At 42.2% G+C, this 25,034-nt stretch overlaps 1 protein-coding gene across 5 annotated transcripts in view; it reads left to right on the top strand.

The window, feature by feature from the left end:
• CSMD1 (CUB and Sushi multiple domains 1) overlaps window positions 1-25,034 on the top strand; it is a 2,044,057-nt gene that overhangs the window by 1,877,032 nt on the left and 141,991 nt on the right. For 4 of the 5 annotated variants that reach the window (XM_086703088.1, XM_086703085.1, XM_086703084.1 and 1 more), the window contains 5 exons: window positions 7,035-7,212; window positions 9,302-9,447; window positions 10,241-10,321; window positions 11,327-11,440; window positions 18,767-18,955. In XM_086703088.1, the coding sequence (XP_086559214.1) occupies window positions 7,035-7,212; window positions 9,302-9,447; window positions 10,241-10,321; window positions 11,327-11,440; window positions 18,767-18,955 (708 nt within the window). The remainder of the gene's footprint in view (window positions 1-7,034; window positions 7,213-9,301; window positions 9,448-10,240; window positions 10,322-11,326; window positions 11,441-18,766; window positions 18,956-25,034) is intronic. The other variant, XM_086703086.1, reaches the window with a different exon arrangement.

Here is a 25,034-nt window from a genome sequence, read left to right as displayed (position 1 = left end):
AATACAGAAATAAATGCTGGCTTAGAATTATTTTGTCAGCGTGAAAATAACAAAATACATTGTTTGTGACGTAGCTTAAAGGGGACGCCACCTCTTATAATGACAACATGATACGTCTTACTACCCAGAGCTGGCCACACTGACGCGGAAGTCCTCCAGACATCCAAGTCTGCCCCGGGCTCCCGACAGCACCTGAAAATAGGAGATTTGTCCCCAAGCCACCCTGAGGTTGGAAAATTCACTGAAAGGACTCACAGAACTTTATTATATTATATACTCTATTATATATAATATTATCTGTTGTATAATAATACAGCTATTACATACTCTGGTTGTGGGTTATAACAAGGAAAGGACACATTAAAATCATGGGAAAAGATGCTTAGAGTACGGGAGGATGCACCCGTCTCACAGCTGACTGGTGACAGTGTGTCTTGAGGAGCTCACCTGGGTGTTGGTGCCCAGAGATTTTCATCCGGGCTCTGTTAGGTGGGCAGGACTGATGGCTGGATTGCCCAGTGGTTGGTGTCAGCTTCCAGACCAGCTGACATCCTGTGACGCAAAGGCCCCACCTTCGGTCACGTGGCTGGTACTTCCGGCATGGGTTGCCCCCTCCTGGAACTATTGAGTTCGACGCTCCGACCCCCCAGGAAGCAAAGACACTCCTATCGGGTGTGCGGTAAACCCCCTCCCAAACAGAGGGCTAGAGCTCTCCAGAGGCAAGGTCAAATGCTTTACTGCACGAGCATCTTTACCGTCGTGTCTCTCTTCATATCTATAATGTCACAGAATAAGACAAAATAAAACATAAGATTCATATAAAATTATATCATAAATTACATTTTCTAAGCAGCGTCCAATGTGTGTTTAATATCCTTTCCATATGGGATTAACTTCCAAAAAAAACACAAAATAAACGGAGGATATTATTTTATAACAAAAGGTATTTTTACGTGTGAAAGGTTGTATTTACAAAAAGAGAGATAAGAAAAAAAGAGTGTTTGCTAAGCACGGTGGGCTGTTAAGAGGTCTGTCGGGGTCCACTTAGGCTATGGTTAAGCCCACACAGGACACTGGCAAGGTCCGATTGCCCAGCATACTCAGCCTGAAATGCATTTGGGTTATCCAGCGTGCTTTTTCAGTTCAGGCTTCTTCTTGGTGTATCGGACAAATACACTGGAAAACCATCTTCTAACATCCAGCCCGTCCACTTCAGGAGACTCTCGGGGTGGAACAGAGATACTATGAACAACTTCTGGCAACTTTAGTAAAAACTGAGTAATTCAGACAATTATGGCTCAAGAATTCTAAATATTAGATAAAGTACGATAAAAGTATGATACCTATTAAAAAAGAAAAAACAAAGGTCTCAAAGTGACTTGAGAAATTCAAGATGTTATTTTTGCCAGTAACATAATTATACAGAAGTCCCAGTTAAAAAATGGATTATAATTGTTAAAATATGGCTTAGAAAACTTGTTTATTAATTTACTAAATTAATTTGATAATCAAATATGCATCTCTACTTACAAATACAGTTTAAAATTTTTAGATATTTTGTTTACCTAATTAATCTTCTCTTACCGAAATACTTATATAGATATAATTTTAAGATCATTTTTATTATTTTTTTTAAATTTTTTTTCAACGTTTATTTATTTTTGGGACAGAGAGAGACAGAGCATGAACGGGGGAGGGGCAGAGAGAGAGGGAGACACAGAATCGGAAACAGGCTCCAGGCTCCGAGCCATCAGCCCAGAGCCCGACGCGGGGCTCGAACTCACGGACCGCGAGATCGTGACCTGGCTGAAGTCGGATGCTCGACCGACTGGGCCACCCAGGCGCCCCTTAAGATCATTTTTAAAGTTAAGCACTGTCGTGGTGCCTGGGTGGCCCGGTCGGTTAAGCACCCGACTCGATTTCGGCTCAGGTCATGATGTCAATTTTCGAACCCCGCATCGGGCTCTGTGCTGACAGTGCAGAGCCTGCTTGGGATTCTCTCCCTCTCCTCTCTCTCTGCTCCTACCCTGTATGCTCTCTCTGTCTCTCAAAATAAATAAATAAACTTAAAAAAAATTTTTTTAAGTATATTTAAAGTTAAGCACCGTCAGGATATTCCTCACCTTAAAGTGCAGTAGGATGTTGATGGGGAACTATCTGGACAGAGACGATTTTTAGGATAATAATGTGTTGCAATTAGTGTATTAGTGACTACGTCTAGATTGAGTGATTTTGTGAGCAGATCCCTATTCAATTGCAGAACCCTAACTGACATGTGGAATCCAAGTAGCCAAAGAATATGTTATTATGTACATAGTTTTGAAAATTAAGGTTTATCAAGTTGATTGATAAATATAGAAAATAATCTCTCCTACTAGTTTAGAATAAGAATGACATTCTAAAGAATACAACTAACTTGTATTCATAAATATTATTTTAAATACTCCCATTATCAAACAGTTCCTAAGATAGAGCACAGCGTGTCTACCTCAAAACCATCATAAGGAAACCAAAGTGAAGAAAAACAAAATAGGTCAGAAATACCTACGGCGCTGCACACATTCTGTCAGATTAGGCATTCGGTTCCTGGGTACATTAATAGTCAAGAGTTTAAAATTCATAAATATTCATGCCAAATGTAGGTATTGGCTGTTTGGTACCGTAAGCTTTTTCTTCATGCTCTCATTAGGCAGAAATCTGGACATAATCCTGGAGAAAACCATCCATAAATTATCTATAACTGTCCTAGTGGATATTTAGGGTTTTTAAATTTTAATTTCTGATTGAAACAACTTAATAAGCTCTTTCTATCCATCTCAGTTCAGAGAAAGTCACTTGGTACATGTGTTGTGGGGAAGAAGCATAATAAAGAGATGTGTCAGTGCCCCTTGATTTTTCCAAGTGTAGCCTCAGGTAACATGAAGGGTCGATGTCTCTCCACCTTCCCATGCCGATGTCCACCATGGCCACCAGCTCATCTTCCAGTATCTTCTGGCTGCGCAGGAGCTTGACTTGGCGAAACACACCCATCCCTTGTTGTCCCAGCCACCTCACAGCTTCACGTTCTCAAATTACAGTGGAGTCGGGTAGGAAGTGAGGGTGAGGTGAAGGCTACGTAGGCACAGATAGGCACTGACTACATTTCACATTGAATGAGGCGTTCAGAGGGGCGCCTGGGTGGCGCAGTCGGTTAAGCATCCAACTTCAGCCAGGTCACGATCTCGCGGTCCGTGAGTTTGAGCCCTGCGTCGGGCTCTGGGCTGATGGCTCAGAGCCTGGAGCCTGTTTCTGATTCTGTGACTCCCTCTCTCTCTGCCCCTCCCCCGTTCATGCTCTGTCTCTCTCTGTCCCAAAAATAAATAAACGTTGAAAAAAAAAAATTTAAAAAAAGAATGAGACGTTCAGAGAAGTCGTCACCTCCATCCTGGTCAGGGTAGCGAATGCTAGCTCTAGGAGGTGATGAAAGAAGATACCTTAATTCTCTTTATGTACATAGTTTTCTCTGGAGAAATACATCCAGAGATAACTGGAGAGCTCTCATTAATCATACTTCACACGGCAGCCCTTTCTCACAACCTGTTGTTGATTTGCGTGTGCATACTGTGTGACACTCGACATTCACTCTGGCACTCCTGGCCACCGTCTGTGCCTTTTTCTTACAAGTGATGCTGTGACACTGCTGGAGAGCCTCCGTTGGAACCCAGTTCTGACTGTCTCCCCGGGGAAAGCCCCTGGCCCCGCGGGGCGGCCCCTGCCCTGCCCCCCACTTTAGATGCCAGTCGCATGTCCGGGTTATCACCTGCCCTTCTCACTGATGGGCTGTAAATCAGAAGTCCCCATGACTCCCTCCTCCTATGGGACCGATTTGCTAGAGCAACCCGCAGACCTCAGGAAAACGTTGTACTTCCGCGCCTCCAGATTTATTACACAGGACGTGACTGGGCAAGAGCCAGATTGAAGAGACGCAGGGGGCTATGGGGATCAATGAGAGCAGGTCGTGGGTGGGGATGAAAAAGAACACGGTCCTTGATTGTGTGTTGGGAGATGAGCAGAGGGTTCTGTCCTCTCCAGCTGAGCCATCTTCCCAGCACCCCAAGTGTTCACGCATCGGGAAGTTCTCCAGACCCCTTCCTTTGGTGCTTTCCAAGGCATCTCATTAACATAAGCGCTGCTGTGGTTGGAAGGGTCTTGCTATGAATAACGAAGGAGAGTTTTATCTCTTTTGTCATATAACTTTTATCCAAGGATTTCTGGAACTCTGTGCTAGGAGCAGGGAGGTATTCCTAATTACTAACTGCATCACGATATTAAAGGTACACTCACGAATATATAAATGAGCATGTGTTTATTTACTCTTTGTGTCCGTGAAGTGGAAAAGAACCTGTCGCACGTGTGGCTTCTGATTGTGAAGCATGGTGCGGCCGATGCCGATGTCGATGCGCTCTCTCCTGGCCAGCTGGGTGCCGTCCTTGTCCTGCGGGGACCAGGCTCCCAGGCACATGGTGGCAAGCCGGGAGGTGCCTCTGCTTGGCTGTGGTGCACTGATTCTCCTGTGTCTAGATCTCCCCACGGAGGCTTCGTGATTGATCTCCAGCTCAGGGTCCACTTTGAACCTCACCTTCGGGGAGAGGGTGGATCCGTGCCTTGCTGAGTCAGGTCACACATCTACTGTCTCTGTGGCCTTAAGTGAGAGGCCACCCAATCGTGCAGATCTCCGTGTGCCTTTGGGACCACTGCAGTGAGGGCCAAGCCTTCTCCGGGCTAACAGGCCAGGAAGAGTGCTAAAGGAAACGTCAACTCTCTTTTCTCTCTAGATTGCAGGGCAAGATTTGCCTTGCGGAATTTTATATGCATCGATGGAATATTATTAGCTCATGTGACAAGCAGTGATTGTTCTTTCCCTCATCATACTTATATAAGTTGGCTTTTATACTTACTTATCATTTGCTTCGTATCTTTCTTCATCACCGTTCAGTAAGCTCCACAAGGCAGTGCTCTGTGGTTCTCCACTGTGTCCCCTGCTCTAACCTCACATCTCCTGGTACATAATCGATTCTCAATAAATACTCATTGAATAAGTTAATGGCGGACTTATTCTTTGACTATCATACACAAGTCATGGCAAGGATACCTGACTTGCTCAATGTCCTAGAGCTAGTAAGTGACATCCAGAACTTCAGAAGCCAGCAATGTGTCCTACCCAGAAAAATCACCCTATTGTTTCTTTTGCCCTTTAAGAGGTGGCACAGTCCTTTTCTGTTTGCTTATTTTGTTGTGTTTTATCACCATTGGGAAGGGTGCTACTGTGTATAATGTGGTTATACAATTATAAGTTTCAATCTGAAAAGTCAAAATGCACAAGGGAAGTCTTGGAGACGATAGATTGTAAGTCAATACCACATCAATAACCTCAGGTCCACATAAGGTTTGTCAGCCCACTGACTTCCATGTGTTCCTTCATAAAATATTTTGTGGTGATTATCTTATTCATTTTCAATTTATTAGTCATTTCTTCTGTCTTATTTATCGTGATCTGAGTGAGGCAGTGGGGATCAAGGAAAGCAGGTGGTGGGTGGAGACGAAAAGGAACACAGTCCCTGACTTCTGACTGCTAATAGTCTGATGGTCTAACGGTGGAGAACAACTACAGCTAATTGCAGCCGCATAATAAGTGAATAACCATGGCCATCCAGGGCCAAACCACCTTTAAGGGGGCAGTAACACTCGAGTCGAGTTCTTAAAGGGATCAGCCCACCCTGGCAGCAGGGTAGGAGAAAAGCGTTTGAAAGATTCATGCAGGGTGAATATTGGCATCATGCTTGGAGGTGAGAGAACGTATGACAGTTTTCTGGGGACACCAGATTATAAGTTTCCGTGTGCTTCAGTTTACAAAGCAAGCTTTGCCTGACTCCAAACCCCACTTATTAATAATTATGCCATAAAACTTCCAGAATGTTCTCTAAGGCCCCTTCCTCTATGGATTTTTTCCAAAACTTGGACCAGATTCCATCTGTTGTGCCCTGGAACATTTTCTCCTTCCTCTGAAAAAGTACGCAGGGGCATGATTAAGGCCGGATGTCCCATACTGCCTGAGAGCATGTCTGTCATCGGTCAGCACTGTGAATTGTTTATTGAAGTTGTTTTTCTCTTTTTTTAAAAACATAGTTTGGTCTGTTTTCTCCACCTAAATTTTACACCTTTGGTGACAAGTCTCTGAAAGCCCAAGAAGATTCATGCTAGGAACAGCCACTCATCCCACATCTATTGGATTTTGGTTGATTAAAAAGTCTACTGGTTTATGACTTGATGTATTATACCACTGTCTGAATGTAATAATGCATTCAGATTATCCTGCTAATATATAGTCACTTCATTTCTCCGTAGATAAGACAAAATAATTGTCATGGCAACAGGGAACACCAGTTCGTTAAGTAAAATAAACAGGGACTGATTGGGGATGGTGAGTCTTTACACCCCTGAAAGCTGGTGAGATGTGAAAATGCTTTGACTTACATAATTTTCTCCCATTTCTTCAGGTATAGATCTGCCAAGAATTGATAATATTTTTGTTTAGGCAAAGAGACTTGGATGTTTAAATAGGTTTTAGAAATCTCACTTAAAACAACGAAAAATTTCCATTATGTATTTATGCATAATCTCTCCATAATCCCTTGTATCACATAGCCAATGGATTATCAGCTCAGTCACCCAAGATAACTGGGTAACTGAGTATGGGCTTTTTTTTTTTTTTTTCTTTTTAATTATCTGGGAATGACTTCATCCTGAAGGGATTTTGAGTGTTTGGAGACTCTATTAAATGGAACTTAGATAACTTAGTTCAGAAGTAAAATTCATCTAAGGTTTTAAGACTTCAGGGGAATTACTTTGACAAAGTAGTCACTGAGAAATGTTTCACAATTATTATTTCTTAGAAGGAAAATTTCGGCGGAGGGGCTTTAGAGACTTAGAAATATTTAACTGTGTCCTTTCCAAAGCTGACTATATGGACCTTAATTGTTCTGCTTCCTTTTCAGCTCCTTGCGGATATAATGTAACATCTCAGAACGGTACCATTTATTCCCCTGGATTTCCCGATGAGTACCCAATTTTGAAGGACTGCTTCTGGCTTATCACTGTACCTCCTGGCCACGGGGTCTACATCAACTTCACCTTGCTGCAGACTGAAGCTGTTAACGATTACATTGCTGTTTGGTAGGAGAGCCCTTTCATATAAAGTGATACGCGATTGTGCTAAACCATTCCTGCAGCCAGCTACATGGTGCTTGTATGTCAGATTGACGTATAAGAAATGAAATTATTAGGGGGATATGGGAAAGGAAACTTAGCAATGAAATCCGGGAGATACAGAGAATAAATGTCATGTCACATGTTTGAGTTTTACTCCATGGTAGGTAAATTCACGGCTACTCTGAATATAAAATATCCCAAGCTTATTTTATTTTACGTTGTTAAGTATGATAAGAAATGGCACAATAAGAACTTGATGAGTCTGGAAATAGCGAAGACATAATCGCGCGTAGCCCTCCCTCCATCCTTTGTGAACTTTGCAGAGCTGCCCTTCCGTATGTGTAGGAAATACTACGAGCCAGCAAACGGGGGCGGGGATTTGGGTCCTGGTTCTCCTTCCAACGAGCCATGTGGCCTGGCGTAAGTTGTCTGTGTGACCCTGGGCTACCTTTGCGTGTCTATGGGGATGACTGTCCTACCTTTGCTTTTGGAAGGGAGAGGTTATGGGGGACACAGAGATTGCCAGGTCCTCTGTGACACTGTGGTGGGAGAAGGAGGGGGCATGGACAGGGTGTGAGGAGGTGAGCTTAACTCAGGGTTAAAGATCCACGATGTGCTGCCAGGATGAACTTCCGTGAAAACTGGAGTAATGGCAGGTAACTACATGCTACGCATGCGCGAATGTGTGTGTGCCTGTTGGGGAAGTCGGCATAAATGTTAAGGGTTTCTTATTGGAAAGCCTGTAAAGTCAGGGAACAGGGTGAGTTCAGGCTATTGGCAGATCTCAGATACGGATATTACGGGAGTCCGAGTGAGCAGGACGGAGAATACGGGAGCTTATAAATCTTGTGAAGGATTCCAGACTTAGTTCTCAGAGCAAAAAGGACTCAGTAGGTCTTAGGAAGGAGAATCACCTTGACTGCAGAATGCCCAGCCTCACTTCGTGGGAAATATATTAACTGAGGGAAAGAGGGGAAGCCGGCTTTTGAGGCTATAGAAATAACTCTGGCAGGGAGGTGATAACGGCCGACCCAGTGGCTGAGGGAATGAGGAGGAAGCTGAGAACTTGAAATATTAAATTGATCAAGGCAAACATTATAGTATCAGCCATTTCACCTGGATTAACCTATAGATTTAGCAGATGGGAGCGAAGGCTCTTCATATTTAACAAAGTAGAGTGCCTGTTGCAAAGAACACTAATGAACGAGAGACTGAAAAGTCTCTTCAAGTTTGTGACATTACACATCTCGGTATTTCTAAACAGTGTCCAGAAGGTGGTGGTGTTTTATTCGGTTTGTTAAAAACATAACCATTCAACTGAGTAAATTTGAAGATCTAATTGGCTTTATTAAATGATTCATGAATTGAGTAGCATCCTGTCTGGCAAGTAGAGAGATGCTTGGGGACTTAGGTGTGCCCAAGGAAGGTTTTCAAGGGAAGAAGGGCGGGGCAAGAAGCCATTAGCAAAAGGAAGGATTGTTTCAGGCAAGGGGGGGGGGGTCTTATCATGCAGATTAGCTCCTCTTCCTTGAGGTGGGGGTGGATGGAGACAGTCCTAGAGACCTCATTGGCGCTGATACTTTCTGAACGATTGGCGTAAAATTTCACTCCAGGAGGGGTTGAAACTGCGTTCAGTCTTGCCGTGCACTCATGGGGCAGGGTACTCCACCTTGGACTGTAGTTTTCTGTTTAAGCAATTTTTGAAAATCTTTTAGTTCCGTTGCAAGATTTTCACCCATAATTTCACCCATAATTAAAGAGACACCATTGAATTTAGACTTTCAAATGTAGACGTTTGAAAGGCAACTGATAGGTGGTATTGCGGCCACCAGAATGAATGTGAACGTGTCTCAGTGATTGGTCTGGAAAGGTCAGCTGTGGGGGGAATGGAAGTCAGCCCTGAGTTTTCAGGTGTGCACGGCAGTCCCGTCACCCGGAGCCCAGGTCAGACCAGCCCACTGATGCCAGGACAGAGTCCAAATGTGAGAAGAAAATGATCCTTAGTTTCAGCTGTACTTAGGAGCTTTCCATCAAACGTCTCTCTCTTCCCTAGGGATGGGCCTGATCAGAATTCACCTCAGCTGGGAGTTTTCAGTGGGAATACGGCCCTGGAAACCGCGTATAGCTCCACCAACCAAGTCCTGCTCAAGTTCCACAGCGACTTTTCAAATGGAGGCTTCTTTGTTCTCAATTTTCACGGTCAGTGCATTTTCACCTTGTTGAGGCAGGTGGAGAATCACATTTGGTTTTGCTGGTCGGGTTGACATAGGCCTCGTCTCCAGCTCAAGTTCCTTGATTGTGTCCAGCGAGAGCCTTAGGGGATTTTCTTGAGTTCCATGTCAGGGTTTCCGGTGATCCTCTTTTGCTTAATGGCATTTGATTATGTCACGTCTGGTTTATGGGAAGCTTGGATTCCTTCCAAGGTAAGTGGATTGCAAATGCAACTGATATGGAGACCCTTGAAAGACATTGAGTGCCTTTGTGGATTTCCTCATCCCTGTCTCCAGGGGGAGCAAGTAGCAAGCGTCATGTGATTACAGATGAGGCAAAAGCAGATCTAATGCTTTTGAAAACAAATAATTGGGAAAACAGCGTATCAGCACCTGACATCTCATAAGGACTGTGTCCACGGAGGTCCTCAGATGTGAGGCAGGGGGAGACCTTATCAAATGTAAATATGGACCCGCCACCAGGCCATGGGTGAACCATCTCTGTGGCAGAATCCCAAGTATATGTGAAGTGATTTTATTTCAATGTCATAATTTTTAAAACTGTACACATCTTTCCCTTTGACTTTATTATATCTTCTTTGGCACGAAATAATCCCATAAGCATGCGAAGCTTGAGAATTTTATAAAGCGATGATTTAAACATATAGACTTTGCAGTGTCCCTAAGCATTAAAACAACGTAAGAGGAATGCTTTTTAGTAATATTTTTGTTTATTCAGCAAATGTAATTACAGTTAATTTTTTCCCCTATAAACCGTTTAGCATTTCAGCTCAAGAAATGCCAACCTCCCCCGGCCGTTCCACAGGCAGAAATGCTTACTGAGGATGAAGATTTTGAAATAGGTAATGTTTCCTTCACTCCGATACCATCAGCTCAGTCCACCTTTTTACACCAACTCCTAACTCGGATGAGTAAGCGAGCGAGTACTTGTCAGAAATATTCTAAAGCATTATTAGGGGCTTATCCACAGAGGTTATTAATCGAATGAATACGGCTTTCTTCCTTCATCTCTGTGATGTTCGTTTTCTGAATGTGAATTTGGATTTTTTCATTTTGAGCGCCTCCTGATTCTGCCCCCCTCCCCGCCCCCCACCGGCGTTTTCTAGTTTGTATTTTTCTTTTGAGTCAAGTTTTCAGAGACAGACTTACACAGATATTTGTGTTTGGTTAGAAAAGCATGTTCATGCACGAGAAGGACTTAATCATGTGCAGCTAAAATAATGATTAGTATAACATTGACCTTTCACTGACACTGGAATGTAATGGTGAATATATTTAATGATCATATTTAGAAATTCTGCTTTATCATTCTATATTAATGGCCTGTTTCATTAAATAATCATCAGGTCACATTAGGAAACCAGCCGTGGCATATGTTTGTGGTATAATTACCATGACCCAGGATTTCTCTGTCTCAATAACAAATACAACACCCTGTTCGCACACCACGTTTCAGACCACTGGTCAAACCACGTGCCCCAATTTCTGGTTACTCATAGTGGCTCAGTTAATGGGAACATTGCACTAATTAGGGCAGGGTCACGGTTTAGCCCTCTCTGGATGCATTAAAGCCCTTCTGTTCTACATCCTTAAATCCCAAGCGTCTAGTTCCTTTTTTTTTTTTTTTTAAATAGGATTACTGTCAGTTAAGATAGCATTTTTGTGCGTCAAGAAGTGAAAATGCTACCATTTTATTCGACAGACTAAAACTGAAGCCAGGTGTTGGTTCGGAAGTGGTCTGCTCATTGACGTAATTTGCTAAGGGGTCATGTATTCCTTTAATACGTTCACATACCCTGTATGTCGCAGAAAGCTAAGCCCCAGGTCTGTTGTGCTGACTCTTGCAGGGGATTTTGTGAAGTACCAGTGCCACCCTGGGTACACGCTGGTAGGGACTGACACGCTGGCCTGCAGGCTCAGTTCCCAGCTGCAGTTTGAAGGCTCTCCCCCAACGTGTGAAGGTACGCACAGCTCAACACTGCCAATGTACTTGTCCACAGAGAATGATACTGCTGGGATAGGTCTACATTTGGGCTTTTGGTTCTTTTTGCATGACTCTGAATTTAATCTCTGTGTTAGGATCTCATTGCAATTAAAATTACCTTTCTCTTTTAGCTATCTCTAAAAGACAAATCAAAGTCCTATCAAACACAAAGTCTTTCCCAATGGTTCATCAGAAAATTTTCGAACATTTGGCAATGTTGAAATAATTTAAAAATAAGCATCTGAATACCTATCACCGAGGGTCCACCATTAATATTTACCATGTATCCTTTGTCACATGTCTGTTTTCCTTTTATCCATCCATTAATGTATCTGCTATTTTTGATGCATCTCAAGGCTAACTACAGGCATCGCCACACTTCCCTCTAAATACGTTAGCATGCATAAAATTATCTAGTGTTTACCGTATTTTGTGTAAAATTTACAAATGTTGAAATGTATGTTTGTTGCATACAATAAATGCACCCGTTTCATGTATTCACATGTCTTTAAAATACATAGACTGTAGGCAATAACAGACAGTATAATTAGATCACTTTTCAAAATATTTGAGGGGCTCCTGGGTGGCTCAGTCGGTTAGGTGTCCAACTCGTGATCTGGGGTCAGGGTACGATCTCATGGTTTCTGGGATCCAGCACCACATCGGGCTCTGTGCTGACAGTGCGGAGCCTGCTTGGGATTCCCTCCCCCCACCAAAATAAATAAAAAACAAACTTCAAAATATTTCAAAGGCTCCACTCTCAACTAGTATTGGGAGAAAAAACACTGGAAAAAATATATAAATAAGTTGAAGGGTTTTCCAAATTAGAATAGTTTTTATTTTGTGACTTGAAAGTCACAATAAACATTCAATTCATTGAAAGAATGGGACCTCCCCGCTTTCAAGGAATTTGAGCACTATCATTCGTTAGGGATAATGAAGCACTCAAAAGTTAGGAAGGGAACACCCAGCGCCCCAGTCCAGACTCCCATCAAGTGACCTGGATGGATCATTAGTCCCTTGGACATCGTGTGCAAGGAGGATGGTCGGTCTGCCTTATTTATGGGATTGCGGTAAAGATGCGGAGAATATTAAATTATTCCAGGTGTTACATAATGTTAATTATTTGCTGTGTAAGAAGCAACTTTCTTTGTACCACGCTAGTATCGATTTTACAAGTGCTCACATCTGTGGTGTGGTTCTTGTGGAATGTGGTACTAACTTCCTGCATTCTCCTTATGAATGAGGTAGAATCCCAGTCACCTGGAGAGAGGAAAACAATTTTCACCATCATCTGAGGAAGATCTGGAATGAAGCAGCTTTAAACAACCATGATACCTCAGACTAATTCAAAGAAAAATTACTTCCAAATTGTGTCATTGGGAGAGCCAGTGGGTGTGGGCAGAGAGCAAACCCCTTTAAACACCCAGAGGACCCACCCAGTTGTGGGAGGTGCTGAAACTCTGCTTCAAGGATGCCTCCCTTAAAGTTGGGCCACATGGGGTGCTGGGTCGGGAGACTGAGTCATTATTTTCTTGGAAAAAAAAAAAAAACATGTCGGTACCATGTTACGTCAGCAAAAACCATCTACAGTGGATTTTTTTCCCATTTCATATAAAAATTAATGGAGGTGCATTGTGTGTTTTTAAGGCACATTTTAATTCCAACGAACAGAGCCGTAAATTTCTCAACAGAGATGACTTTAAGCAAGGACGGTCTTAGTTGATTAGTGAAGAAAGGCATAAATATTTATTTAACACGCACTTCAAAAATAAGGGAAATTACTTTATTATGTTGGCTACCTCCAAGATTAACCTACTTTTTATTTAAATGAAATTAATTCATGACAGTCCAGGAACAGAGTAAATCAGGACAACATGAACACCATTCTCTAAATTACTTGGCTCTCGCACCCGTCTGCGGGGAGAATTCTGCTAACAAGACACGTTCTCCCAGCTTGAGCCAGAGGGTCTCGCGCCCTACCGAACTCGTAGCAATTACTACAGATGACAGTGTAGTTCTCTTCTCTTACAACTCAGGAGTAAATTTGTTTAAAACAGACTGAGAGTTAGCTTAGCTGCTGTTCCCTAAATCCTCATTATTAAAAAAATAAGTAAATAAATAAAGAAAATAGGGGCTCACATGTCTTTTATCAAATACTTGATCACTGAATGATAATCTTCCTTCCAGTACTTTCTACCAGCTGGTTGGGCTCAAGGGGAGGGGGTGGGCAATCCCCCAATAAATTATTGATAGAAAATCGTGTTAGTTACAAGTCCTTCTTCTTCACATGTCATCATCCTTCTTTTAGAAGTTCCACTTGGAAAATTACTACCACCTTTTGGGTGATTGATTCTTCCTTGGGAACGAACAGTGGGAGCAACTCGTCCCTTGAAAGGTAGCATCCTATGCAGATAAATTATACCCTGTTGGATACCAATCCTCGTTTAGAAAACACTACATGAGGATCTGGAATCTTTCCCAAGACCACCAGGCAATTCTCCCGTTCGCCCCGGACCCTGGCTGAACGTCCTACAGTTGAACTCAATTCTGATACTCTACTTGGAGACAGGGTCAGACCCCACAGGGTAAAGGCTTAGTCCCACAAGGCTGTCCCCACTCCCGAGGCCAGTCACAAATTCAGGTTATCCCTTGTGCTTCTTAGTGACCCGCTGTAGGCCAGAAGTACTCATGGTCCCTCTTTGGGTTTTACCCTGTGTTAGAAGAACCCATATAGCTGAGGGAAACATTTATTTACATGTGTCATTTATTTACATATGTATATGTATATGTGTATATATATATATATATATATATACACACACACACACATATATATGCACACACATACACATATATATTTATATATTATATACATATATACATTATATATATTTATTTATAAAATATATATATAAAATTATATTTATGTTTATTTTTGAGAGAGAGAGAGAGAGATAGAGAGCACAAGCAGGGGAGGGGCAGAGAGAGAGGGAGACACAGAATCTGAAGCAGGCTCCAGGCTCTGAACTGTCAGTACAGAGCACAGCGTGGGGCTTGAACTCACGAACCGTGAGATCATGACCTGAGCTGAAGTTGGACGCTTAACCTGCTGAGCCACCCAGGTACCCTATCAGTTATATTTTTTTATATCATAAAGAATTATATTCTGTATCCTTTAGGGTGTAATTATGTCCTAAAGGATGTAATAAATATAAAAATAAAAATTTTTCCTTTATGTTCTAAAGGATGTAATAAAGGGTACAGATGAATAGTCTGATGAAGAGGCACGGGGTGCAGGGTGAAAGGGGTTCTCAGCACATGAGCATCTGGGCGCTGGATTGGGGGTATAAAAGGTTTTATAGGGCCAGTCTCCCCTCCTCTGAACCCCAAGCCCATGGTCCTACTGGAAGTCTGTGAGGGGGCAGGAATTTCAGCCCACTCATCACTGGCTCTCTCTGCTGACCAGCCCCATACTGAGGCTACCAAGGGACCCACCCCAAGTCGCCTTATTGGCCTAGACTCAGGTGTAATCCAAAGGGGCTGGTCCTGACCAAGACATGCTCAACATGCGCGAAGTGCCAAGGGTTTTGACGGTCTGTGCCAGGAACCTGGGACAAAGACCAGATAAGTTTTACAACAGAGTCACGTTAAGAAAAGAGAAGCCCTTCAAAAACCGAAGAGGAGTAATAACCAAGGTCTGGAAACAAAGAGGACGTGGGGTGTCCAGGAAAGAAGAGGAAAGGAGAACACTTTGCTCTTAGGGTGTGTTGGGGAAGTGGCATTAAGTGGGCTGGAAACTACACATGGGGCCACATTTTAAAAGGCCTTCAGTATCAGGTGGCTTCAGCCTGTGGACAGTGCAAATCCATCCGTAGTTTTTAAAATATTCAATTACAAAGAAATCAGAAACCTGTATTTTCAACGAACGCTAAAGACAACCAGCGTCCTTGAGATAATGGCCATTTGTTGGAAAGCTCGAGACCAGAACATGCCTGTCCAGGGCTCTGGGTCACAGCTTTCCCACTTGTTTATAGAGTTCTCTGTTTACAATTCTCTGAGACCTCCGGGTGCTTTTAAGAATTAGTTTTAATTATTTACAAAGCCTAATGCTTGACTGCGTTATTTTTGCTGAAGGCCCGCAAGATACATTCAATAATATGCTTTGGTTTTAAGCCTCACATTTTCTTTTTCTTCAAAAATAGGTTTTAAGCCTCACATTTTCTTTTTCTTCAAAAATAAGCTGAAGGAATAGCTTCTCGCCGAGGTGGGCTGGCTCAAAGCTCAGGGGACCTTCTCAGGGAGGCGTGCTCTTTTAGAGGCATCTTTGATGGGAACCTCAAACAGATGCTTCCCGTGGTGGGGGGGATCCCCAGGGGAGACGGTGGAGACGCGGGATGTGTGTAAGGCGTGAATGCTGATCTAGAAATGAACAGCCAGGCCCTGGGAGAGCCCCTCCGTCTCCAAACTCCCCGCTGTGGGCACGTGTAACTCCCAGCAAGGATGTAGAGCGAGGGACAGGAAGGAAGAGGCTCATATGAAAGAGCCAGAGAAACAAATGAATCAAAAACACGTTAACTCCCAGGGAGATATATTCAAGTGCATTTTAAAACAGTATGTATGTCTGGAAAAAAGAAAGTGTTGAGTGTTGTAAGACAAAGGAAACAAATAATTGCACCTATACTTTGATTGTGTCTTCTCTAAGAAACAGAAGCAGGATTTGAGAATGAAAGGAATGAAAATAGCTAAGCTAAAGATTCTGTTTCTGATTTATCACCACTCACAGCTTTCAAACCCTGGAGGGCTGTCCTCTCACCGGGTGGATGGCAGCAACTTAGGGAGGATTGTCTGCTCCTAGACAATCTGCCGCCCAGTGTCGCCTAGTGACCATAGCGGCGGGATAAAATCAGAGAGAGGAGATTTGGTCTAAACCTTTCTCCCGGGTCGTACCACAGAAGGGAAGGTACTGGAATGGCATCTTTCCTCAGGAAGAGGCAGGGAAGTGGTCAAACCCTTCCAGGCTTTGAAACACCTGCCCGTGTAGTGCTTCAGACTGAAGGAGAGGGTTTGCGTGTTCATCTGATTATAACCCTTGAGAGTAGTTTCATTCGCCTCTAGCCCTGGCTCTCGCTGCAAAGTCAAGGCTGATCTGTGGAGACTCTGAACCTCCAAGCCCTGCACATACACACCCAGATACAAAGTCCGGTTTTTTAATGTGTTCTTTTAAAAAATGCCAATGTGTTCATTTTTGAAAGGGCATAATAGATTTTATGGGGTGATCTTACCACTATCACAGAAGAAATTACTTTTTAAATTAAATTGCTTTAGGCTGAGTGTTTTGGTTTGAATTATTTTTTATATAACTTACCATTAATTAACACTGCACATATTCTTAAAAGTCTACCTAAATACTTATTTATTAAAAAGGGTTCTCAGGCACCTGGGTGGCTCAGTCGGTTAAGCGTCTGACTCTTGATTTTGGCTGAGGTCATGATCTCACTGTTCTTGAGTTCAAGCCCTGCATCAGGTTCTGTGCTGACAGCATGGAGCCTGCTTGGGCTTCTCTCTCTCTCTCTCTCTCTCTCTCTCTCAAAAATAAATAAACTTTAAAAAAGGGTTCTATGAAATGTTTCATCTTTGGTGATCTTATGCCTACACACTTTATAAATTTTAAGGTACACAGAATAAGAACACTAAGACAAATGAAAGATAAAAAAAGGAAAAGTTCCCTTTTATCACACACTTACTGGAATCAAAACATATTACATGTGATTTGCCTATCAGGTTGTGAAATGTCTTTATTTTGAAATGTATGAATTAATAACATAAATTTGATTAATTAAAAGGAGATAATTCAAAAAATAAGACACATTTCCTGCAACAAAATCTCTTTTTCATGGAGGAAAAGCTGATCATTTAACTTTTTAAAATTTTATGAATAGTTTTGCTATTATCTCTGTTCACTTTTGAACCATGATCAATAGAGAAAAATTGTTTTCTCCATAATCGTATAAATAAACTATTTCTGGAAGATAATGAAATTATCATTGAAATAAATTAGTGCTTGTGATACCGGTGGTTTTCTTCTGTGTGTTCATACCTGTGCAGATCAGTTTTATTTTAATGACTCTGGAAGCAGTTGAATAAAGCAAAAAGGAAAGCAGGAGGGGAAAAAGGGACACACAGCTCAGTGTGTCCACACTATCTTAATGATTCGTTCGTAAAGATAAATTGATAACTGATTCATTATGATAAATTCATCCTTTACAAATCACTGCTCGTACTCAACACTGTAACAACCCAAAGATGCAGTATGGCTTTCGGCCCAGAACTTTCTCATTCATCTCTTATCACAGTCCCAAGAAGTCAAATCACATGTGTAAAATTTACTATTCCTTTTTTGTTTGTTTGTTTATATTTGAGAGAGAGAGAGAGTGTGGGTCGGGGAGGGGCAGAGAGAGAGGCAGGCACAGACTCTGAAGCGGGCTCCAGGCTAGCAAAGAGCCCGTCGCGGAGCTCGAACTCACCAACCGATGAGATGGTGACCTGAGCCGAAGTCAGCCACTTAACCGAATGACTCACCCAGGTGCCCCTAAAATTTACTATTCTAAATGAAATTAAAAGTATTAAATTATATTAAAGTATTATATTAAAAGGAAGAAATAAATAGTATCACTTTCTGTTACTGAAGATAATTGCACAATGTTTCTGCGATATTACATTGAAAAGGTGAGTTGGGAAAACATGGGATCCTAGGATCCCTGCCCCAGTTGAAGGTGTGTGGGCAATTCCGTCACAGAGCGAGAGGCACATGGTAGTTTTAACCACTCCTGTGTGGCTGCTTCTCACCTCACTCACACGGGTTAACAGGGGCAAGGGTGTGCTTCGCCACCACTTCCAGAAAAAGAAAACTTTCAGGGTCCAGGTTTCTTTCAACCAACCGCTTTATCAAAGTTGGCTGCCCTGGTGTCAGCGGCTTAATCTCTTTGATCTATCAAAGAGGTAAATGCGATCTGTCTATCTAATCACCTTGTATATCGGCGTGTATATTACATACGTGTATATAAATCTCATTTAAATTATAGGTCGGTATAATTATTATAAATGATAATTACTCATTATTCAGTGGTTTTCTCCTGCTGTGTTTGTCTCTTTTATTAAATTTGGTCACAGCTCAGTAGGATAGCTCCACACCCCCTCTCCCGCTGCCACCATTGGCTTGTAAATATAGGGATAGAAACTCTCCTATGGAAGTCAGGTTCATTTTGTTAAGGAAAATTTTTACTGGTATTTTTCTCACTAGCGCAATGCCCAGCAAATGAAGTCCGGACAGAATCTTCTGGAGTCATCCTCAGCCCAGGTTACCCAGGCAACTATTTTAACTCCCAGACGTGCTCATGGAGTATTAAAGTGGAACCAAACTATAACATCACCATCTTTGTGGATACATTTCAAAGTGAAAAGCAGTTTGATGCACTGGAGGTGTTTGATGGTAAGTTTCTTGTTTCCTTTCTTTTCTTTTTTATATCAGTAATCTCCCTTAATGTAATAAAAACACCATTATCATGTTTTTGTTACACAGGACTTTAGTATATCTTTGGGTTAAATTATCTCTCCCCCAAACGAAAATGAATTCTTCTTGCACTTGTATGGTCTCAGAGATCAATTGTGGAACATGAAAATATTTTTGTTAATGATTCAACTTTTAAGCAATTAATGTGCTACTGATGCACTCTGAAAATGTCCTGAATGAATTTGAACCATTATTTAATTCTTTAATGTGGAGATTTACAGTAGATGACCCCAAGCAACTCTCTCCTTTTCCCTAAGTATTCTATGGATTCAGAAGATATTTTAGGAAATTTAAAAGAGCTAAAGTTACATTAATCCATTTAAATGATTATTTTACTAAAAACATATAAAACTAATGGCTCACAGATATTTCTAGATGTACCATCTTTAAAAAAATAGTACAATACACTTAACAAATGTTAGTACTGTTTTCAACTCTAGTCTCATACGTTTTTACCCAATTCTAATAAACTTATTAATAGAACAAGGCCATGCTTAGAAGTAGTATGTGGTTGAATTGTCAGTTTGAAATGGAACTGATGTTAATATTTTTCTTTGCATAGAAGTATTATCACAGCCCATAAAATTAGACCAAGGTACAAATACGGCTGTCCATAAAAACAGGGCTTTGACATGTTTTGATGGACTTGTCATGTGTCCAGTAAAATAACAATCAACTCAATAAAAAAAAAAATTACTGTAATTGATTCTGTGTGTGTCCCTATGCCTTTTACTTCCTTGATGAATCTTAACAGTCAGGTTGTTCATATGGACAGACACCACAAGTAGCAACTTCTGTATTCCTAAAATGGTGAGCTACTAATTGGAAATTAAACTCATCCTTATGTGCATGGAAACAGAGGACTGCAGAGCACAATTTCTTTCACTTTCAGAGGTTTTTTTCTAGGTGTATGTTAAAACAGACAGGCACTGCTGAAGGCTTCTTCTGTAGTGTTTAGGATGGAAAGAAGTAATTTATTAGCCAGGTACAAAACTGATGTCAATAAGGAGCCAGGTAAACTCGATTCTGAGGCCAGTTAGGTGAGAGACAAAACTAGAGTAGGTGAGCACCCACTCCAGGAGCTGTGTGTGTGTGTGTGTGTGTGTGTGTGTGTACATATTCCCCAACCCAGGAGCTGTGTGTGTGCATGCGCACGTGTGTGTGTACATATTCCCCACTCCAGGGGCTTTGTGTGTGTGTGTGTGTGTGTGTGTGTGTGTGTGTGTGTGTGCATATTCCCGAACCCAGGAGCTGTGTGTGTGTGTGTCTGTGTGTGCGTGCGTGCACGCACATGTATGTGTACATATTCCCCACTCCAGGGGTTGTGTGTGTGTGTGTGTGTGTGTTGTGTACATAGTCCCCAACCCAGAAACTGTGTGTGTGTGTGTGTGTGTGTGCGTGTGTGTGTGTGTGTGTGCATGTGTGTTTACATATTCCCCACTTCAGGGGCTGTGTGTGTGTGTGTGTGTGTGTGTGTGTGTGTACATATTCCCCACTCCAGGAGCTGTGTGTGTGTGTGTGTGTGTGTGTGTGTGTACATATTCCCCAACCCAGGAGCTGTGTGTGTGTGTGTATGTGTGTGTGTGTGTGTGTGTGCGTGCATGCGCACATGTGTGTGTACATATTCCCCACTCCAGGGTGTGTGTGTGTGTGTGTGTGTGTGTGTACATATTCCCCAACCCAGGAGCTGTGTGTGTGTGTGTGTGTGTGTGCGTGTGTGCGCGCACATGTGTGTGTACATATTCCCCACTCCAGGGGTTGTGTGTGTGTGTGTGTGCACACGCACATGTGTGTGTACATATTTCCCACTCCAGGAGCTATGTGTGTGTGTGTGCATGTGTGTGTACATATTCCCCACTCCAGGGGTTGTGTGTGTGTGTGTGTGTGTGTGTGTGTGTGTGTGTGTGTACATATTCCCCAACCCAGGAGCTGTGTGTGTGAATGTGTGTGTGTGTGTGTGTGTGTGTGTGTGTGTGCATGTGTGTTTACATATTCCCCACTCCAGGGGCTGTGTGTGTGTGTGTGTGTGCGTGTGTGTGTACATATTCCCCAACCCAGGAACTGTGTGTGTGTGTGTGTGTGTGTGTGTGTGTGTGTACACATATTCCCCACTCCAGGGGCTGTAACTAACATCCTGACATAATTACCTTACATGTGTTCGTGTTCCCTTGTCTCACTGTCGTTGGATTGGAATTTAGCTGACGGTGCTTCTTCTGCTTCCAACCACAGCAACAACCTCATTACCGGTATCTGTGCCTAGGTGCTTACAGTTTGATCTCCCAAAAATAGGGATGAAGCACACCCATTACCACAAAGTAGATAATAGAGATAATATCAAAGCTGCTGCTAACAGAATTATCCGAGAACCGTGGTTAGGTTTGTTCTAGTCTCAAACATTTGACTATAAGATGAAAGGAGGGGGCGCCTGGGTGGCTCAGTCGGTTAAGCGGCCGACTTCGGCTCAGGTCACGATCTCACACTCCGTGAGTTCGAGCCCCGCGTCGGGCTCTGTGCTGACCGCTCAGAGCCTGGAGCCTGTTTCAGATTCTGTGTCTCCCTCTCTCTGACCCTCCCCCATTCATGCTCTGTCTCTCTCTGTCTCAAAAATAAATAAAAACGTTAAAAAAAATTAAAAAAAAAAAGATGAAAGGAGACAGTTTTATATGAAGATTTTATTAAGTGTTGACCTTTTTGTTGCATTGAATGTCATATTTAGTGCATCTCTCTGTTATCTCTATTTCCCTCTCTCTTTCTTCTGTAAGATAGTGGCTTTTTTATGGCTCATGAGTTGTGAAAAATATGCTGAATATATTGATTTTAAGCTTCATTATCCCAGGAGTATATTACTTTCTGTGGCTCCAATAATGGATATTCCTCAATTAAAGAAATAAATAAAAAGATTTAATCATTGTAGAACTCAACTGAGAAAGGTGTCAACATAAAGATTGGGGTGTTCACTGGTAACACCCTTCATCGTTTCCATGTTGGTGACGGAAACTGCTGCTCTTCCTTGTGGCTCTGTGTTCTTCTCCACGTGCTGATTGTGGAGGTGACTTTTTAAAGAAGACTCCTTGAGAAAGCTTGTTACATGTTAGGAAGGAAGAACCGATAGAAAATGAGGAAGAATGAGATGTTGGATTAAGAATACCTGAAACTTGACTCGAGTTCTGTCATTCAAAGTGTCATGTTAAAATTTCATGAATTTCCTAGTGTTATTTTATTTTAGAATATGTATTATCCCTTTAAACAGCAACAACAAAAAGCCAGCACCCAAACCCATTACTGTCTTCTTTAATTTTAAAATACAGTCATCCTTTTATGGGACATCTTCCAGGAAACTGAGAAGGAGCATTTTATCTGATCCGACTTTGCTCTAGTGACACTGAACACTGCCCTGATCATCTCTAATGTGCTAGGTTTTTCTACTTGATGACTAAGGCTGTCATCACAAAGTACCACAAATGGGGGGCTTACGCAGCAGAAATGTATTGTCTCCTGGTCCTGGAGGTGAGAGGTCTGGGATCCAGGTGGGGGCGCTGCTGGTTTCTCCTGTGCGTCTCTTCTTGGCGTATAGCCTCTGTCTCTCCCTGGGTCCTCCCCTGGTCGTCCCGTGCCTGTCTGTGTCCACATGTCCTCTTTGGACTTCAATAAGATTAGATTAGGGCTCATTCCAGTGTCCTTCCTGAACTTTAAAGTTCTCTCTTTAAAGTCATTATCTCCAAACACAGTCACCTTCTGAGGTACTAGCAGGTAGGACTTCAACATATACATTGGGGTAACACAATTCAGTTCATAACAGTTTTTTTTCTTCTTCTTCTTAATAATTTTAACTGCTCTGATTGGCACTTACACAAGAAGTGAAGTTGTAGGTTCTCAGTCCCTTTGCACGAATAAAGATGCTGCATAAATCTCAAAGTGAGTCATGTAACCTGATGAGATGGGGACTACATCTAGCAGCGAGGGCCACATTCTCCCACTCGTACGTAGTGAGCTTCCTGGGAATGGGCCGCGCAATGTAGAAGGGCCAGAGATGTCAGACTATGAGGGGGCGTTGAGTTCACCAGCAGGGATTGTTGTAGATGACTCCCTGGAAGTGGGAATACAGCTTCTGTATCCAATAGAGCAGTTCCTCTCAGGAAGTATCGTGGCGGCAGGGCTAATGGTGGTTGACAATGTACCGCACTTGTTTCTGTTTTTCTTAATTTAATTAATTTTTAAAAATTTACATCCAAGTTAGTGAGCATATAGTGCAACAATGATTTCAGGAGTAGATTCCTTAGTGCCCCTTACCCATGTAGCCCATCCCCCCTTCCCACAGCCTCTCCAGCAACCCTCTGTTTGCTCTCCGTATTTAAGAGTCTCTTATCTTTTGTCCCCCTCCCTGTTTCTATATATTTTTGCTTCCCTTCTGTTATGTTCATCTGTTCTGTGTCTTAAAGTTCTCATATGAGTGAAGTCATATGATATTTGTCTTTCTCTGACTCATTTTGCTTAGCATAATACCCTCCAGTTCCATCCATGTAGTTGCAAATGGCAAGATTTCATTCTTTTTGATTGCCGAGTAATACTCCATTGTATATAATATACATATATATGTATACATAATGATATATGTATATACATATCTATATCACATCGTTCTTTTAATTTTATTTTTAATTTTTGAAAATTTACATCCAAATTAGTTAGCATATAGTGCAAACAATGATTTCAGGAGTAGATTCCTTAGTGCCTCTTACCCATTTAGTCCATCCCCCCTCCCACAACCCCTCCAGTAACCCTCTGTTTGTTCTCTGTATTTATGAGTCTCTCATGTTTTGTCCCCCTCCCTGGTTTTATATTATTTTTGCTTCCCTTCCCTTATGTTCATCTGTTCTTTATATTAAAGTCCTCATATGAGCGAAATCATATGATAGTTGTTTTTCTCTAATTTCTCTTAGCATAATATCCTCTAGTTCCATCCACATAGTTGCAAATGGCAAGATTTCATTCTTTTTGATTCCTGAATAATACTCCATTGTATATATATACCATCTCTTCTTTATCCATTCATCCCTTGATGGACATTTGGGCTCTCTCCATACTTTGGCTGTTGTTGATAGCACTGCTATAAACATTGGGGTGCATGTGCCCCTTCAGAACAGCATACCTGTATCCCTTGGATAAATACCTAGTTGCACTTGTTTCTATTAACTATGTGTTAGATAGTAAGTTTGTTTCTTGAATATTTAAACATTTCAAATGTGTGGGGCGCCTGGGTGGCTCAGTGGGTTGAGCGTCCAGCTTTGGCTCAGGTCACGATCTTGCAGTTCGTGAGTTCAAGCCCCGTGGTGGGCTCTGAGCTGACAGCTCGAAGCCTGGAGCCTGCTTCAGATTCCGTGTCTCCTTCTCTCTCTTCCCCTTTCCCACTCATGCTCTGTCTCTCTCTGTCTCTCAAAAATGAATAAATGTTAAAAGAAATTTAATTGTTTCAAATGTACAAGAAGGTGAAAAAATACACATATGGACTCATTTCTTAATGTAATTAATTTTAGGATTTTGTCAAAGTTACCTTAGGCTCTGGTTTTTTAAAGAGTCAAGGAGTACGAAGAAATTTAGGGCAGAAGACATGAATAGACACTTCTCTAAGAAGACATCCGGATGGCCAACAGACACATGAAAAGATGCTCAGCGTCACTCCTCATCAGAGAAATACAAATCAAAACCACACTAACATACCACCTCGCACCGGTCAGAGTGGCTCAAATGAACAAATCGGGAGACTACAGATGTTGGAGAGGATGTGGAGATACGGGAACCCTCTTGCACTGTTGGTGGGAATGCACATTGGTGCAGCCGCTCTGGAAAACAGTGTGGAGGTTCCTCAAAAAATTAAAAATAGATCTACCCTATGACTCAGCTAGCACTGGTAGGAATTTACCCAAGAGATACAGGAGTGCTGATGCACAGGGGCACTGGTACCCCAGTGTTTATAGCAGCACTTTCAACAATAGCCAAA

Source organism: Puma concolor, chromosome B1 (genome assembly GCF_028749965.1).
Source record: "Puma concolor isolate L17-30 chromosome B1, mPumCon1.1.hap2, whole genome shotgun sequence".
NCBI classification, from domain to species: domain Eukaryota; kingdom Metazoa; phylum Chordata; class Mammalia; order Carnivora; family Felidae; genus Puma; species Puma concolor.
This window is presented reverse-complemented; position numbering and strand designations above follow the sequence as displayed.